Raw genomic sequence first — 17,175 nt, forward strand, 5'->3', positions numbered from 1 at the left:
GTAATTCCAAAGGGTTCACATACTTTTTCTTGCAACTGTAGTCTATGATGTGGCAGAGGTAAAGTGTCAGCGGGGGGGCCGGGCCTTGTTTAAGAGGCTGGTAGCGGAGGGGAAGAAACTGGAAAGTGGATCACATCACTCCTGTTCTGAAGTCTTTACACTGGCTTCCTGTGTGTCAAATAATTGATTTCAAAGTACTGCTGCTGGTTTATAAAGCACGGAATGGTTTAGGCCCAAAATACATTTCTGACCTCCTGCTAAATTATGAACCATCCAGATCTCTCAGGTCTTCAGGGTCGGGTCAGCTTTCTGTCCCCAGAGTCAGAACTAAACATGGAGAAGCAGCGTTTAGTTATTATGCTCCAAATATCTGGAACAAACTCCCAGAAACCTGCAGGTCCGCTGCAACTCTGACTACTTTTAAATCCAGGCTGAAGACTTTTCTTTTTGCCGCTGCTTTTAATTGAACTATTCATATCTTAAACTGCACTGTAACTTTTTATTCATGTACTTTTTATTTATGTATTTTTTCTTTTAACGTTTCTTTTATTATCTTTTCTTTTTAATGACTGTTTTTAAATGCCTTTGTCTGAATGTCTTTCATTTTTGTAAAGCACCTTGTGTTGAAAGGTGCTATATAAATAAACTTGCCTTGCCTTGCCTTGCCTTGCCTTGCCTTGCCTTGCCTTGCCTTGCCTTGCCTTGCCTTGCCTTGCCTTGCCTTGCTTTGCCTTGCCTTGCCTTGCCTTGCCTTGCCTTGCTTTGCCTTGCCTTGCCTTGCCTTGCCTTGCCTTGCCTTGCCTTGCCTTGCCTTGCCTTGCCTTGCCTTGCCTTGCCTTGCCTTGCCTTGCCTTGCCTTGCGTGTGTAAAAAGACTATAGGTCAAAAACTGAAATATTTCAATAGGAGATAGATATTATAACAGCCTTTTAAATTAAAATTCAAAAATGGTATGTATTGTAATGACCCATACAGCCTTAGCACGCTTCTTGACTTAGAAATCAGCTCTTAGGTCTGGATCCTTATTATCAATGTAAATGTGAAAAACTGAACTAAATGTAAGAGTACTTTTGTTAATCAGTTGCATAACCTTGGATGTGTTGTGGTAATCTAATTATCCATCTTATTGATCAATCATCAGATGTTCAGCTACTGACATTAAATGGTGATGGGAGGTAGGTTGTCAGATATGAAGTACTTCTTATTTTCTTGTCCACCAGAGTGTTTTCCTCGTTCCTCTCTGGGTCTGCTAATGGCCTGCTGCCCAGATAAAGAAGGCTTTGGACACTGAAAAGCACTTTGTTCAGTGAAGCTTACAATTAGATAACTATCAGCTTGCTCAAACACACAAACATGAATCATGGGAGCACGTCTTACACCTCTGCTGCCTGTCAGTACAATTAAGAGAGAGAAGGTACCTCTGATCAAAATACTGATGTGCAGGAAACCAATGTTTCATTGATTAAGAAAATTATATATTATAATGGTTCTTATACCAATAACATTTCAAAAATCAACGTCGACATGTGCAAACCTTAATAAAGAAAACAATAATTATGGTTTCCATTGTAACATAAACGGAAATATTCAAAGGAATAATTTGATATTTTAAAACTATGTATATTTTTGCTAAGAGTCGGGTAGGTATACCTATACCAACATCATATCTGTACATCCATATTTAATATAAAGCTTTTCATCTTTTATCTCAATGTGCATCACATCTGCAAAGCAGCCGTCTTAATTTATTAAAAATCATATTCCTTATTCTTTTTACCTCACTTGGTCACAAATAAATCCATCATTAGGATGTCAGTGTTTAACTTCATAAAAACAAAAACAATGAAATGTCATGAAATGAAAGCCCCCTGTTGTTGTATGATTAAAGACAATGTGGCTGAGTTAAAAAAAAAAGTTTAATTTCAGCTGCTTTTCTGAACAGATTCCAAATACTTTATTAAGCATTTTCATTAAGGTTTCAGGGTTTACCACGCAATGCTTATGATGATTGATACCTTTCTCATTTCCCCTGACAAAGAGGCGTCTGCTGTTTACCCAAATCTGTTGGATATGCTTTTGACATTGTTGACTGTATTCTCTTCATTCAATTAGACAATTGTTTTTCCTGCTAAAACTGTCCTGAATCTGATGAAATCACACATGCTGAGAACTTATTTTTTTGTAACCAGAACATGTTTTAGAGCTGTGTGTAGGATCACATTGAACATTCAGTATTCTCCTTGTTCCAGCTTCTTTAGCATTTTCTTAATCTTAATCGACCACAATATATATTAAGCTTTTTTTCTACTGTGCTGTGTTGTACTGTTGTATTTTGTGGGTTTTGTTTAGCACCTTGCAATGCAACCTTGCACAAAATACCCTCTATAAAAATACAGTAGAAGTTCCTCCAGCTACTCTTTTTTCCAAAGAGATGCAGCATCAACAACCTCCACAACAAGTTCCTAGGGAGTCTATGTGATAGCATTGCAATCAGTCCAAGGTATTTTCCTACCTTAGAATAACAAAAAGTTGCTCTGAAGGTTCATTTAGTAGAAACAGTCTTTAATGAATATAAATATAAAGGACACTATTAGTCCTGTCAGTAGTTCTAATGTTTGACCCATAGCCTGATGTTCTGTGTGTGACCTTGTTTAAAATGTAAGCAACGGCATTCTTCACATTCAGTACACATTCCCTATAAACTCCCCTTTCTCAGCATAATTCAGAGGATAAATATCAGACAAAGGGGCTGTTACACAACATGGGACCCCTGCAGTGAGTTCAGCCTGGCAGTCAGCCAAAGCTGTCGAGATGTATGTGCATACATGGAGGACACGCTATGATCCCGCTGTGTGAAGCATGTTGCATGTAAACTGGATATCATGTAAAACAATGTTGTGCACCGACAGAAATGCTAGCGAGGTTCAGGTTCATATTATTTTATGTTTGTTTTTTTTTTCACTCACCTTTTATCTCTCATTCCAGGCTTCCTGATTGTTTTCACTCTGTGCTCATCAGCGTCAGTCCCGCCCCTGATTGGTCACACCTGTTTCTCATTATCATGTGTTTAAATTCACAGTCTCCCTGTGTTCCTCGTCAGTTCGTTTTTGTCTATCGCCACAGTCAGTGCTTTACTCTTGTCTCTTGCCAAAGTCAGGTCTGCTCTTTTAAGGTCTTGATAAGTTTGATCCTCACTACGTGAGCATTTTTATTTTTGTTCTCCATTTTTGTAGAGACCATTTTTTGTTGATCATTTTTCGCTGTTCATGAACAAATAAAGTATCTTAGAAATACTTTACCTCTGTCTCCCGGGTCGTGCAATTAGGTCCTACCTTCTAAGTGTCTGAGTTTGTAACAAACAAGCTATTTTCATTGATAACTAGTTGGAAAATGGTTTTGGTACCTTTTATTTAATCTGTTTTTTCAAAATCCAACAACATGTTTTTACACATTCTCTAAAGAGATTGCATTTGCCCGATCAAAGAAATGTATTTTGTAAGTCATTAAAAATTTATCTAAATTAGACCAGTATTATGTAAATGTATATCCATTTGAAGTCTATCACTGCTGAACATCAGGAAAACACATGTACTGTGGGCTTTCACACATTTGATTTGATATTCTATTTGGGTTTAACTGAATCCAGCAAATATAAGGTTTTGTGGGAATTTATAAGGGAGTACATTGTACCCAAAATATAGGTCTTAGGCGTTATTGGTGTCAGTTAATGACCTTCATCATTAAGTTAATCTGAATGGATTTATTTGAAGTGGAAAGCATAAAAAACACATTATGTATTTGATTACTTTTAAGTTAACTGTTTTAGTGTACTGAAAATACTGAGCAAAAACATTTAAGTCAATTCTTCAGTTTCTTCAGTGTAGTTTGACAGTTGTTATAGTTAAGGCCTTAATTTGTGTTAATAAAATGTGGTTTTATCTTTTAGCAATGTGAATTATTCAGAGGGTGTCACAGGTACATAATAAAGGAGACAATAGTTATTTATTAGAAAAACACCACCTTAATACACATTTAACCAGTTTAACCATTTAATCAGTTAAATCATTAGTACGCCCAGTGTTATGTGTGCCTCTGTGTGACACCTGCTATACGGCCTGCTGCAGGGGAAACCGGGTCAATATCCCAACATCCATTACATTACTCAAGTTACTCAACACCATGACTGATTTTATTTACCAGCTCACACGCAAAGCTCTGTCTCACCTGATCCCCACATTAACCCTTCCTGTAAGAAGAAAGGTTTTCCCAAGTCAATCATCCATTTAATATTAGCTCAAAGCATTATCTTCATCTCAGCCCTCCAGACACGACTACCCTGCTCTCAGTGGTGAATCTGGTTATTAAAGGCTCAAATAAGCAAATTATCTTTTGATCTGCGGGATCATGTTATTATGATGCATTCAGATGCTGAACCTTATGTATATATTGCTCCAACTATTCCACTATTCATTTCTCATCAATGTGAGAAATGATGTGAGTTTCTTATCCTTTTCAATGATTGTGAAAATGGAAAGCCATCAAGAGTGGGGGTTCTAAGACAGAAAAGAAGTCTGACAAGTTTCTTTATGATAAATGTCACAAGAGCTTTCTAAAATCCTGCAATACTCATGTCAACAGGCAGACAGCTGAATTACTGTTGTGCCTTTAATCCTGACTGTTCTCATACACATACACATCAATGAGCCCTTGACAACTTGCCAATATAAACCCCTGCCTTTCTTGCTTTAGTGACAAATAGAAAATGGAAGAATGGTAAATAAAATAGTTGAGAAAAAGCAATCTTGAGTATGGTATTTATGTTCAACAGGTTTTAGACCCCTAACTGTGTGCAAGTGTGCTGTTTAATAAGTAAGATAAGCCAATAAAAAGTACAAAGTGCTATTGAACTTTGAACCTTCACAACTTTCAGCGCCGGGGGTTGAATTATCATTGCTGTGTGCACACACCAGGACTTTATTTGGAAAACTGTAGAGCGCTGCAGGGGGTCCTTAAGTCTTTGCAGGGGAGCTTAACGAAGGCGAAAGGGCATATGCAGGATAGTTGGCATTCTTCAACAGTTAACACATTTCTTTATAAACGAAAAGGCTCATTGAGCATCTCCGTCTTTCAGTGCTCACATTCCTGACCCCCTGTTTAAATCCGGTATTAGGAAATTGAAAGTCATTGTCAGGTTGAAAAAGCCTGTAATGCCACAAGGTAAGAGTCCAGGTGTGAGCCTGCCTCGGCTGAAACAGGAGACATTACATGCTGTTGGTTCTTACATTACATTCTGATCAATTTCTTCCAATGAAAGATAGTGAGCTACCAACATGGCGTTTTCCTAGAAGCCTGGTACAACAACTGTTCAAAATAAAGTTGGGAACTGACAGAGGAAACAGCATTCAGTTGAGGTTAAAATTGTAACCGGAAGCTAAGAGACAATGATGCATGTGTAAGATTATTTTATCGGCAGCTAATTTCTACCAACAAAAACTATTGAATTTTGGTATATTTATATTTAATGTCAGATTCATTTAAAGTTTCCTGTTAAATGCCCAAATGTAATGAGCAAACCAGATTATCTTTTGTAAATAGATGTTTTAATATAGTTCAGCTGTTGTCAAACGTTCTTGATTCCATATCATCAAACATTGTTTAGATTTTCTGGGATACTGTACTTCCTTGATTACTCACCTCCTTCTTCCAATAAGTGACTTTGGCTTAAAGCATCCAGTCAGGGTCTAGTTGTTTGGTTAATGTTTGACTAGATGTGAGAGTCCCATTATGCTATTTTGAATGTGTCATAGTGTTTGATGCACTCATGTCAGGAGCTGATACACTCCTGGGATTCAATTACTTTTGTGTTGTAAACACAAATGATGCTTCTGGGTGGAACATTTGTTTTGGATATGATTTATTTATTTATAAAATAGCAGACAGAACATATTTAGTCAAACAGCAACTTAGTATTAGTCTCAGAACAGTTACACATCAGCAGACTTTGAACCAGTTGCTCCCCAACAGCTTGCTCTCCTGCTGTGATCCAAACATTTAAGGAGGAGTTCTCAGATGTAACAAAACACATGCGCCTGCTACTGAACAGACAGAGGAAATAAACAGACAACTAAACATCCATTTTCAAATAGTTTTTGAGCAGATTTGTTATAAGTCTCTTTGACTTCCGTGGTCTTTTTAATTGAAAACAGGCTGTTTCAAAGGGAGATCTTCTTCAAGCATCAATGCGTAAATGAGGGAAAGTTTCCTCCATTAAATATGTATTTCATAGTTCCAAGTGAGCAGATGCTTTTTCAATCAAAGTCTTAAATCTTAGCTCCAGCATTTCAAACAAGCCACTATTCAGTGCTCAGGAATCTTTAAAAATAGACTATATTGGCTAAAAGACTAATATATGATTGCATTTGAAAGCAGCTCTTGTAGGGGTTGCGGTTGATTCTGTGTCATGCTGTGAAGTGACCAGAGGCTGTGACAAGGAGCTGCATGGTCCAGACCACCCCAGTCTTTCTGAGTTAACCTGTGCCTTGTTCCTGTCAGATTCCTCACACTGAAGAACTAAAGGGGGGAGCTGGGGGGAGCTGGCACCAGCTTACCTGCCATTTGCCCTCCCATGGATAGCCGTAATAGCCGCACATGGTGGATAGACATGTTCCTGACACAGAACGACAGAGGTCAAAGAGAGGATAAGAAGAATAGAAATGTCTGCCGCCTAATGTTTTGGGTCAGACCGAGTTTGCTGGGGCAGGCCAGCCACAAGTTAGAGGAATTTTTCATGTAGGAAATGTTCTCCTAGATCTACAGAGAAATTCCTTATATTTAAATAGAGCTTGAAGTCTCGATTTAAGTTTGACTGGGGCAGAAGGAAGATCATTTATCAAGTTGATATGTTTTACAGCATCCGTTTGGAGAATTGACCCACTCCTTATAGGGCACAAGGTTTTTCCTAATGTGGATCAACTGACTGTTTAATCATGTTACTGGAAAACAAACATTGGAATTCTAGAGTAAACACAAATGAAAATCACTTTTTATGCTTTATTTAAATCCTTGTAATACATAAAACAAGGCATAAATAAAAAACACATCCCAGCACATTGTCCATAGCAGCTGGCTTCAACATGGGAGAGCTCATAAATAAAAAGAAAAACACTTTTATGTGTAATGCTTTAAAGAGTTGAATATATAAATATGTATGATTTACTTTCAATAATTAGTAACAAAATTAGGCACGACACGTTTTCAGTCACTTTTTTAGTGATACAAACGTTTTTTGTTGTAAATTGAAGGGCATTTCTCTTTGGTCATTATCATGACTAAAAGGCACATGTAGCAATTGTACATATTGTTTCTTCAAATGTAAAGCCCTTCATAAACTTCACATACCTTGCTGCACACGATAGAATATAAAATGTCAAGTATCTGTATAATTAATAACTTTAGTTTCATCAGTCCAACCTTGAAGTGCAGCTAACCTCAAAACATGTCACCAAAGAACCTCTTTCACATTGTTTTGTCTAAATGTTTTCTTTTCAGGAACAGTTTTCTGCCTTGTCTCTGACTCAGGGGACTTCATTCTGATCTTTGGCACATGGTAATATTTCCCTGACAGACTGTGATGTCCATCAGGTAAAAACCCTCATTATGTGTGACCCCTCTCATGCAGTTCATAGAAAACTCCTTCTGCTGTTATGGTCTTGCTAAAAGGAGTCTGTCCGTCTCCTGGCAAACACCGCAGACATGCTCTTCACCATGCCCTTGAACCCCAGAGGTCTCTTGGTGGTCAGCTTTGCGCCCTTTATCCTGCCCACCAGACCGTGAAACATCATGAGCACACTGTGGTAGTTCTCAGCCGCTGACACCTCGCAGAAGTGGCAGCCCGTGTTGAGAGCCAGCAGATGGGCCTCCTCGCTCAGCACTGTCCTCCTGTGGTGCAAGTCCCTCTTGTTGCCCACAACCACTATGGGCGCTTTGTCTGCGTTCAGGTAGTCTTTGGTGGACTTGATGGTCTGAATGAGCCTGCTGACGGAGTTGAAACTGGCCCTGTCGCAGATGCTGTAGACGAGAACGAAGCCGTCTGCCCATTGGACTTTCTTTTCAAAGAGTGACGTCTCCACAGACAAATCCTGTGAAAACAGATCATTTTAGTTTATTGTTGAAAATAACAATAAATATAATTGAATACATTTTTTTAGACAAATTGCAGTAGAGCTATAATTATTACTTTTGCAATTACCTTTTGATTTTACAAACTATATGATTATCTTTGTATCTTATTTAAATTAGTAATACTAACATACATCATATATTTGTATGTGATGGACTTAAATGCTACACGTGTGCTACCTGAGGCACTTTTTGATGAAAATTGAACTTTACTCGTAATAAATATTTTTTACATTCTAAATCTACTGAATTTCAAGATATTTAGGAGTAGACTACTTCCTCTAACACTAGTAGGCCTACCAGCATAACTTATCAGCAGATTAAAGCAGCATTATTAAGAACTGAAATATTTGACAGCATTTGACAGATAGTAATTTATATCTCCTTACCTCAGAACAAGGTGAATCCCAAATATTGAGGGTGGTTCTCCTCTCATCTACCATAAAACTGTGACTGTAGATGGACTCTGCAAGACAAAGGTTAAGTTAATGGTAAGTTAGATGAAGTTGAAAGGCTGCAATCAATGTAACGATGTTATTTAAAGATACACTTACCGATATCTCCATACTCTCCAATGAATCTCCGAGTTAAGAGACGTACAGTCAATGCTTAAATCAAACAAAAAACAACAAACATTAACCCATGTGCCACAGACACATGTATATGTAACTACTTCTCTGCTACAGAAATGTTTTTACCTGATTTCCCAACGCTTTCTGTGCCCATTACTACAATGTTAGCATCCATTTTCAGTGAGTCAGCTGTGTGTGTGGCGCTGCTGAGCCTCATGTGGCCTTTATTATAGGACACACAGGTGGGCGGGGTAAACAAATTACCCATAACAACAGCAGCAATCATTCCCTCACGTGGCCCCGCGCACGCGCCTGTCTGTAGAAGGGACCCTCTACAGGTGAATGAAGGAATGACGGTGTGTAGCTGTAGATATTCATATTTTTCTCACATGTTCTTATAAGTTTTTGTAAGATTTTCTCATCACATTTCAAGGAAATCAGCAGGTAAAATGTACTATATTTTCTCAAGAAGACTTTCTCATTTCATGCTACCTTATAACTCTACTCCAATGTCAAAGGAAAATATTGCATCTTTTCCTACATGTATGTGACATCTACTTTGCAAATTATAATTATAATCACACACATATGACATAAGCGCAATAAATGTGCTTCATTTTTATAGATTACACAATAGGAAATCAGCTCCAACTCAATAAATGATTAACTCAGTAAAAAATAATCTGATGAAAAGGGGTAACTATTTTTTCATTGTAAACATTGTGCTATATGAATTACTGGAAAAGTCACATATAAAATAAATGAGTTTGTTTTGCAGATCATGCAGTATACCTTTAAACTGCATTTTCTTAATTATGTAAACAACATTTAAAGGGCACCAGAAAATATGAATACCTACTGTATATTCTTAGTGATAATCAGTGCATTCATTGATTTGAGTTTAAGACTTCTCAACGTGCCCTTCCTTAATCCAGTAAAAATAAATACACTTTTCCATTTGCTGCAATATTGACAGCAACCACAAGGGGGAGGCAGCATTTAATTAATGTCTTCCAAAAACAGATTACTTTATTTTGCTTCCTGGAGCCAGAAGAGGCAGAAGAGGCCGGCTCTACAGAGATTGGCAGAACAGACACAGAAGGTAATTGGCTGTTTGACTGGAATTAGAGAGAGATTTGTCTTTATCCTCTCCAGCTTTACCTACTTCTCTGTGGACAACACTGTTTTAATCTGATTCCTCCCAGTAACCTGGTTTCTCAAATGCATGTCAATGCTGTGCACGAAAGTAAATACTACTGTGTGTCAATGAAGTTCAAGTCAGGTATCATTTGAAGAAACAACTTTCATCCCATTTACTTAAATGTCATAGTCTTGTTGTAGTATAAAAAGCAGCAATAAACTCAGACCCCAGAAACCCTTCAGATCATATCTGATATAATTTCCTCTCTCTTATCTCATGTAAGTAAGATTATTATTTCAGACTGGTAGCTAGCTTCTTTTTAATATATGATGGTTATGAAGTTCTTCCAGGCACACATTTTGCGAATAATGTGGAATAGTGGCAACAACTTGAGCTTAGCCCTCAGAGGTTTTGTTTGAGGACACTGCAGACAATGCAACTTTGAGTGTGTTTTACTATAAATGTTCTCATTACTTATTTAGCATATGTTAAAAAGTAGAAATATGTTTGTTGTAATCATCCTTTATCCTAATGTATTGGTGCACTTACTGGTAATGCACAGGGAACCCAATATCATGGAAAAAGTACAAACGGTTTTTCTAAGGTCTGTTTTTACCATTAAGAGGGATGTAAACATGTGTTGCACTGCCTCATAACAACTATTATGGCCGTAATAAACAGAATCTAATTTATGAAACGCAAGTCTAAGTTTGTATTATAAACAAATGCATTATAATTAATATCATTTTCATCAAAAACCTGACACATAATTCTAAAAACTAACTTGGGTTAAACTATTCACAGTTGAGTGCATGACTGCTTGTTCTTCTGAAGTCACAATGCCTAGTCATGGTTTGAATAAACCAATCAGCACATTTTACTGATTCAACATTCTTTATCATCATGACACGTTTGTGTGAAATGTATCACAAACATCAGAAGCACATTACGTTTCTTGGCCAGAAAAGGTGACACATTCATGAAAATTCATAGTGCACAGCTGCAGAGATATTACAGTGGTGAGAAAAAAGTTATTGGTCCCAGCGACTACAAGTGAGAGGGAGACAATTCCAAAACAAATGAATATGCGACCAAACCAGGGAATTTAATATAACCATTTAAGGAAAAATACTTACAACATTCTATTAAACAGCACAAGAGAGTTTAGCTTCTTAGAATGGTATTTACTTCAGTATAGCGCTACTGTAAAACTCATTGCTTTCTGTCACTTATTGAAATGTGCCTTGGTGCTAAAGGTGTATGTGGTCACTCACACGTCACTGTTACAGTAAACAAACTGAACTTGAACTGCATCAAATTGTCAAACCGAATGACTGCTTCCAGCAAGTGATTCCTAAATGAATGTGCAGTGAATGAGGAAGCATCAAATACTCTTCAGAAGTGGAGTTTTAAGGATTTAATGAGGCAAAACATCTCTATCTTGCATGTTTCATAATTCATTTACATCCCTCTGTGAATTTGAAAATAGACACATTTTGGGGTTTAATCGTATTAAAATCCCAAAGGTACTGAGGTGATTACCAAACACATTTATAAGTACATTGAAATTCATATTCTTATAATAAATTAAAGGAATAAAGACACTAACCTCTGCATTATTCATAGGTAAAGTAGTTATACTTAACAAATTCCTTTCCTCAAAAGCTGTTTCACAGAAAGCTGCTTCAGCTGTGTGTGCTTATGCAAATAAATCTTCTTACGGACTTAACTAACACTCACTGTATGTGTACGATAATTCAACTTTTCCCTGTTTCAGGGCTGCGATTACCAAAAAAAAAGAAAACTGTACTCTTAATAAAAGACACATGATGCTTAGGGTTTCTTACCTGTATCAGTTTCATCAGAAATGGCTGCTGTATCAGTCGTGATCTTTTGAATTTTCTTGTCACCACAAACAGATATCTTTGCAACCAATAAGCAATTGCTTGGCATGAAGTATCTGATGAATGTCATAAACACTTGTGCACATACAGGCAAAAAGTAGAGTAATTGAGTCATGTTATTTGTGCAGCAGCAGAGCAAGTGGTTTTCAAAACATTTACAAATGAACATATTGTCACTTCATAAAGTCTTCGAATGTGTTTCGAATTTGTTAGCCCCATAGGGCCATTTTAAGGGTGGGGCGTAGCAGTCAGCAATCGGTTACCACAGCAGTCAGTTAAAGTTTTCGTTCAGCAAACAGCAACACAATCAGCGGAAATAGCATGAGCTGTCATTCAGAGCCATTTTCCTGGTCACCTGACGAGTAAGTCCAGTATTCACTCCCTTTTAGCTCTGCTTTGGTCTCCAACAACCCGTTAAACTGCTCCACAATGTTTATCACCGAGTCACCAACTGTGTTTGTCAACATTTTGTTGCAAAGCAGGAACACTGCAATGGCTTTACGGCTAAAAACAGATGCCTGCAAAACCATAAAATAGCAGGCCATAAAACCAAAACAAAAAGCTGAAAGGCCTTAAAATAGTTAGTAAAGCAAAGAGGAACTTCCCAGTTGAATCATAATTATCTTTCGAGGCTTGGCATTCATCATGACTTGAACGATAACAATTCATATCTAAAGCACAATCATTCCACCCAGTAGTTATAGAGAAACCACACTCGAAACCACAAATGAAGATGACCAAATTCAGGATTCATCTTCTGCAAACCATGAACGTAAAAGTGTCATTGCACTTACACCTTTTGATTCAATAAGGCAGTTATTTCAGTCTTTAAGATTCATGATGTTAAGTGTTTAAAACGGCAATTGTTGCAGCTACAGTTTGCCCATTTTCCCCCGTCTTAACCATTAATGTTAAGGATAATGGTTGATAACGGCCGTTCAATAGGTTGATAACATTCGAAAAGGGTGCACCACTATCGAGGCTTAAATATTAATAAGAGCAGCTTTAAATCTGTGCACACTGGACAGAAAGAAGTGCATTCCTGTTCTGCATTTTATAAAACTTTGGTATTTTTACTCCTGAAATGGAAACATACATCTATATTTGGACATCTGCAGACAGATTGAAACTTCAGTCCAAAGTAAAGGATAGTTTCTTTAGAACTAATCAGTTGCTTGCAGCTGACAACGCTAAAAGGCATCCATCATCATCAGTCACTTATACACTGAGGCTCTCATTAGACAGCTGTGATACAGGACTAGTGAAGAGGGAAGAGCCATTAGCATGTCATTTCCTAGACAGGAAGGAAGCTTTCAGACTCGCACTGTTAGAATTACAGGATAAGAGGCCAGGGCATATATGCAGAGACTGAAATAATTATTCCTCTCCTCCTGCAAGCATTGGCAGAGAAAGAGGAGGAAAGAGACCTCTCTAATCTAAAAGTAGCAAAGATGTAAGAGTTGTTATTAAATGACTTTAAGCCTTTACAATGTCCTCAAATCGGTTTGTAGCTTGCATTTGATGACAAATATTACACGTTTGAGTTGTTGTCCCGACAGATATTATCAAATTGAATCAGCCTTCATCATATAAAAGCTGTGATTAAATGGCACACATACAGTAGTGACTCCGCTCTGCCAACATCCTCAATGAAAAACATGTTTTCAAGCCTGCTGTCCCACTGCGGCTGAGTTTGTAAAGCGACCATATGTTCACATGTTGCTTTCAATTTGGTTGCATTTGACTTTAAGAATGGCTTGTGTGCTAACTGGGAAAAGTGCTGCATGAATATTTCATGGTATAAATATGGTAAGTGGTTTGTAATGGTCCCCGAAGGCTCTTCAGAGTTTCACATTATGTCCTCTCTCCCATGTCTCAGTTTGTGCCCCTGGGCAGGAAAGCTGCTGAATGTTCTCCACACCTATACAACTTTTTGTGAAAATAATTATAGATTCAACAGCTCAATGTTTAGCAAGAAAAACAAAACTCAATGTAACGTATAGCAGTTAAAAACATCCTCTTGAGAAGCAGGCCGCTTGAAGTGATGAACTCTCATGTGATGATGCACAGTCCACATAAAATTGAAACAGCTTTAACTCATTGTTTTGAAGCAAGCATCTTCACTATTTTAATCATTCTCAAGGCTCTCATTAGTTTCGTCTTTTTTTTTTTTTGCAAAAACGTTCTGATAAACCAATGTGCACTACTTGCTCGGCACCAAACTGCAAACAGACACAGCTAATTGTTAACATAGTGGTGCATTTTTGCAGACTAAAGAGTTAGAAATTCCTTTAGGAAGTTGGTGGAGACCAAAACAGAGCTAAAAGAAGAGTACAAATGTTAAATGTATCTGGTGGCCAGAAACACAACATCAAATAAATATTAGACTCCGATATGCTAGAATAAAGTCTAACATTTGTGCAGTTCAGGGAAGAGTCTCATAACTCCTGTGATGCTGTAGAGTGAGGTTCATGCGACTTAAAAGCGTTCCGTTTATTTGCATACATTTGCTTCATGTAAATGTGCTTGAAATAAACTGGAGCAACAATACTCCCTACTGTATGCCTCTCTCCACTCGAGGTCTTTTTTTCCGCCATGTTTTGAACCAGCATTTCAGAAAAATACATTTCAGTCTAGTCTTATTTAGTCTTAAAAAGATGTGCTGAAAAGTGATACAACAATGTGAAATGTAAAAATGTTGTATTAACCTCGTGAGACTGCAGAGACACTATGAGTACCGCTGAGGCCTGGAAAGCCACATGAATATCTTGTGCTGTGCTGAGCAAAATGTGCAAGTGAATTATCTCTTCCGTTGCATGAAATCATCTTAACTCCGGACAGCCTCCAGTGACAGAGAGCCTTTTGGATGTGGTACCCAATTAGTCAGCTTTTCAACGTGAATTATCAGCCAACCACATGCCAAACATTGACAATCAAAATGTCAACGACTAAAATATCTTCCTTGCACAAGGAGCGATGAAATCTGCTGAGGGAAGGCATGAAGAAACTGCTTTGCTGTTACTATGTTATGTTTCATGCTTTGCTGCAGAGGGATGTGCTGCTTGCTGTTTCTCATGAGAGTGGCTGTCTTATCCCACCTTGTGGATAACCCCACCCATCCTAAACAATGCTTTGCTTTAACTTCCTCTGTAAGTACAGTAAGGCATAATTTGATATGAGTCTGTTCATAGTTACCAGTTTTAGCTGAGCCATTGAAGAAGGCTTTCATTTAGGGGTTTTAGGCTATGGTTTTAGGTCGGCTGTCATTCACATTTGAAAAGAAGTCAAATGACAAAACATTTTGTTTCTTGCACTCAAAGCTTTCTATCTTTAACTGTGTACTCTGAAGCAGCTGGTGAGAGCTGTTCTCTTTTCTTCTCCTTAATTGAAATGCTATGTCCGCTAGCTAGTCATTTACTGTAGCTGTCTGCTTTGGTGCTGAGCAGGTAGAGAACTGTGGGGTTTTTAAAGCTCTTTGGTCAAAACACAAATCTATAATAGTATTAAGAGTGAACAAAGAAAGAGAAGTTGCAGCCAGACTAACAAACAATAACAAATGAGTAAACAATTAACTTCAACTTGATATAAAGCTCATTAGAGCCACAGGGAGATGCAGATAGGTGTTTTTTCTCTGTAAGTTCATTGATACCAGCGTGGTTCAGAGAATAAAGTTGTCTTTGGTACTACAAGTGTTGCGGGAGTTTTGACCTATCCAGACTTGTTTCTACAGTGCCACCATCAATAAGATTCCCTAAATAGAAAATAAAATGATTTTATTTACACTAATAAAAAATGTGTTACATTGCAAACATGCCATCTGAGTGCATACTACATTAGTAAGGGGTTAACTGTAGCAAATTGTGGTAAGAAAAGGACGCAGAAACCTGTGCTTGCTCCTTAAGACTATTTGTTTGTGGTAAACTTCACAAGATACCATCATTCTTATGATCAGCTTTGTAACTGCCTTTGAATGTTATTTTTAAGATCTGTTTGCCTTCAGACTTGTGACACACTAAATTTGTAAAGTAAACACGGGTATTATCCTGCGACAATAAATAAAGTACTTTAGGGTGTTTTAAGGGGACATTTGCACTTTTGGTTCACATCGTTATGAAGCACTAGATCTAGAATGAGGCTCATAAGTTAATAAATACTTGAACTTCAGTCAACAAAGTGAAAGTGCTTTCTCTCCAGGATGTAAATGTTGATGACATCATGGTGGCTCAGCTCTGTGGTTTCTTGCTTTGGGAGCAAGTTGTTCCTGTTTGCAAATATTGTTTTGACAGACAAATTAAGCCTGATGTGAAAGTCAAAAACGGTGGGATGACTTCCAGGGGAGATCTCTTCTGTCCTGCCATTGTTTCCATGTATCTCAAAAACATATGTGTAATCCCATAATCAGCAAGCCCAATGTGATTCTTTTCTGCTCCATCTTTGTTTTTATGTCATCAGACTCAGCTTTCTGCTTTTAGCAGCTTTCCAATTTCCTCCATTCATCCGCAGGTTGCATAACATAGTATTTTTTTGTGACTATTTTCTTAAATGTTTTTCATATCTCAGGTTCCTCTCAAGATAAGTGAATAAAAGCTTCACGAGGCGAGGAAGCATCTGAAAATAAGAACATGTATCTCTTGGCTTTATTTACCCCTGGGAGGTAACTGGACCATGCTAACATGCTATGTTTGAAACTTTCTCCTCAGCAGCGCAGACAGAATTGCTCTATTTTAAAACCACATGCTGCCCTCTCTATTGATATAGGTGTAAAAATAGAAAGCAGATCTGCAGCATGAAATGGTTTAAAATGTGAAACAGACAGCAGCAAGCTATATTTAGACAGGACACAATCAGAAAAAAGTGCCATGTGATATTTTATTATTTATGAGCCCTGAAGAGTTCTGCTGTTGTCTGTGGAGAACAGTGACTTTAAGGTGTTACTTTACTGCTGGTCACCGCAAGCAAATGGACTATGGCACAAAATGTTGGTAGGCAAATGGCTTCTCTTTGAGTCCAACCTCTCAATTAGTCTTTCTCTTGTCACGGTTGTAAGCACTGAGAGATTAAAACCTCTGATCTGTTATTGAGAGAAGAATTGTGGATGATAAAGAGTCACAATGTGCATCCAGTAAAAGGTATATCAAACACTTAACACAGATGGCTTCTTCTCGCATGGTTGCTCCCAGCAGCAGTAGAAAACATTGCCTTTGCTGTGTTGCTTGGCACAAAATAAAACTGAATACCATGCAAGTCCTCCTGTGTATTATCTGTGGAAGATTTGACACAACAAGGCAACATGTCGGGAGTTTCCCACCTAAAGTTTCTTTACAGTATCTGTGAGTTTTAATAAGTGCTGTCCTCTGTAGAGGCCGCTCTCTCCAGGTAAA

General features: G+C 37.8%; 1 protein-coding gene across 1 annotated transcript; it reads right to left on the reverse strand.

Moving 5' to 3' along the window:
* Positions 1–7,035: 7,035 nt before the first annotated feature.
* Positions 7,036–8,979, reverse strand: LOC307041957 (ras-related and estrogen-regulated growth inhibitor-like protein). The gene is made up of 4 exons (XM_079685575.1): positions 8,876–8,979; positions 8,732–8,785; positions 8,567–8,643; positions 7,036–8,137 (listed from the first exon to the last, which is right to left on the reverse strand). Exons 1-4 carry the CDS (start codon positions 8,964–8,966, stop codon positions 7,712–7,714), a joined length of 648 nt encoding a protein of 215 aa, XP_079541701.1. The 5' UTR covers positions 8,967–8,979; the 3' UTR covers positions 7,036–7,711.
* Between the last annotated feature and the right edge of the window lie 8,196 nt (positions 8,980–17,175).

The sequence above is a fragment of the Notothenia rossii genome, assembly GCF_949606895.1.
Source record: "Notothenia rossii genome assembly, chromosome: 5".
NCBI lineage: Eukaryota > Metazoa > Chordata > Actinopteri > Perciformes > Nototheniidae > Notothenia > Notothenia rossii.

Coding starts and splice junctions, on each gene's coding strand:
- LOC307041957 (XM_079685575.1), bottom strand. CDS start 8,966: ATGAGGCTCAGCAGCGCCACACACACAGCTGACTCACTGAAAATGGAT. Junction 8,644..8,731: donor TGGAGAGTATGGAGATATCG/GTAAGTGTATCT, acceptor TTTGTCTTGCAG/AGTCCATCTACAGTCACAGT. Junction 8,138..8,566: donor GGGATTCACCTTGTTCTGAG/GTAAGGAGATAT, acceptor CTGTTTTCACAG/GATTTGTCTGTGGAGACGTC.